The following is a 1579-nucleotide window of genomic DNA, read 5'->3' as shown; positions in this document are numbered from 1 at the left end:
GGGGGGGGGGGGCGCAAGGGGCCCCTTCAAAAGGCTTGCAGATGCGCTTGCATCAAGGGGGCAACGCAGGTCGCTGTGTCAGTGGCCCCTGCAACCTCGCGCAATGTGCCGTTCTTGCCCACTCAATCAAAGCATGCACACCTGATAAATCATCAGGATTGGCGGCCCTCCGCACAAATCTTCCTCTCAACCCCCGTAACGCAAGATTGGAAGCTGCCAGATGCAATAGCAAGCGCTTGGGTGATGCACGATGTGTGCGCCAACGGGCCAAGCGCTTGCGATGCGGCATACAACAGTCCCAGCAGAGGTTTTGGTGAGCCGCTGCATGTTAGATGTCCGCATTGGAAATCCTGCCCTGTGCTGGAACCGCGATCACCGCGCTCCTTTCCCAGGCCGTGGAGGCGCACCAAAGGAACCCAAACTCTTGCGGATGCTAGCACAGTGCACCGCGTCTGAGGCGTAAGGACGGCACGGCTGCGCCCCAGACTCAAGCTTGCACCAGCCAAGTGCCTGCGCTGAGGACGCAGAGCTGTGGGGCCGCTGGTCCTTGCAGAGCGCTCAGTGGCGCCGCCGCCTGGTTTCGAGGGTGAGAATACGGCCTGATGTACAGGCGCGATGCGCGTCCCAGTAGCGCCCAGAGGCGCAGCGAAGTGCGCGGCGGGCGGCGCAGCGACGAGGCGCGCTAGTACGGGCAGGGCGGCCCTCACCACTGGATGCGACCCGCCCACTGGATGCCACTCGCCCCCATATTGTAGGGTCCAGGCGCTGAGCGCAGGCTAAAGGCCCCCACCCCCATCTGTTCATCAATCGTTGACACCACCCCGACGCCCACCGCGCCTGGCGCATTTGGGTTGATGCTCGCAGGTGCCGACAGATTGGTCCCAGCGCCGCTGTGGTGGTGGTGGTGGTGGTGGTGCTGCTGCTGCTGCTGCTGCTGCTGCTGCTGCTGCTGCTGCTGCTGCTGCTGCTGCTGCTGCTGCTGCTGCTGCTGCTGCTGCTGCTGCAAGCCAGCGTCAAAACCCTTTGCGGAGCGCGCATCGGAGTGCACGTCGGTAAACAGGCTTGCGTTGTTGCTGCTCGACAGGATCTCCAAGCCACCGAGAAGAGTGCCCGGCGCCGCTGGCAAGTTTGCCGCGCTGCCGCCCAGCAGGAAAGCGCCAGTCCCTGACATACCGCCGGCGTCCATTGGGCTGTAGGACAGCAGGAGGCTGCCAGTGGCAGACCAGAGGTTCTCGTCGTTAGAGACGGATATCATTGGCGGCAGCGGCCCTGATGCTGGCAACATGACGCCGCCACTGCCGCCAAGCAGCATGCCCGCTGGCACGTCGCCCGCCACCAGCTGCTGCAGGAGAGCCTCCTTATGCAGCGTCCGCAGCTGCTGCTGCTGCTGCTGCTGCTGATGCTGATGCTGCTGTTGCTGCTGTTGCTGCTGCTGCTGCTGCTGTGCCGCCTGCTGCTGCAGCGCGTGCAACTGCTGCTGCTGCTGCTGCAGCAGCTGGAGGTACGCGATCTGCATCGATATCTGATCCGCCTGCGAAACCGCAGACGAGCCACAGGCAGAGGCCGCAGCAGTGGCGGC

At 64.1% G+C, this 1579-nt stretch overlaps 1 protein-coding gene across 1 annotated transcript; it reads right to left on the bottom strand.

The window, feature by feature from the left end:
- Positions 1-703: 703 nt before the first annotated feature.
- MNEG_3142 (hypothetical protein) lies at positions 704-1516 on the bottom strand (the record flags this gene model as incomplete). The annotated part of the gene is made up of 1 exon (XM_014048383.1): positions 704-1516. One exon carries the CDS (start codon positions 1514-1516, stop codon positions 704-706), a length of 813 nt encoding a protein of 270 aa, XP_013903837.1.
- Positions 1517-1579: the final 63 nt, after the last annotated feature.

This window comes from Monoraphidium neglectum (genome assembly GCF_000611645.1).
Source record: "Monoraphidium neglectum strain SAG 48.87 unplaced genomic scaffold scaffold00383, whole genome shotgun sequence".
Lineage (NCBI taxonomy): Eukaryota > Viridiplantae > Chlorophyta > Chlorophyceae > Sphaeropleales > Selenastraceae > Monoraphidium > Monoraphidium neglectum.
This window is presented reverse-complemented; position numbering and strand designations above follow the sequence as displayed.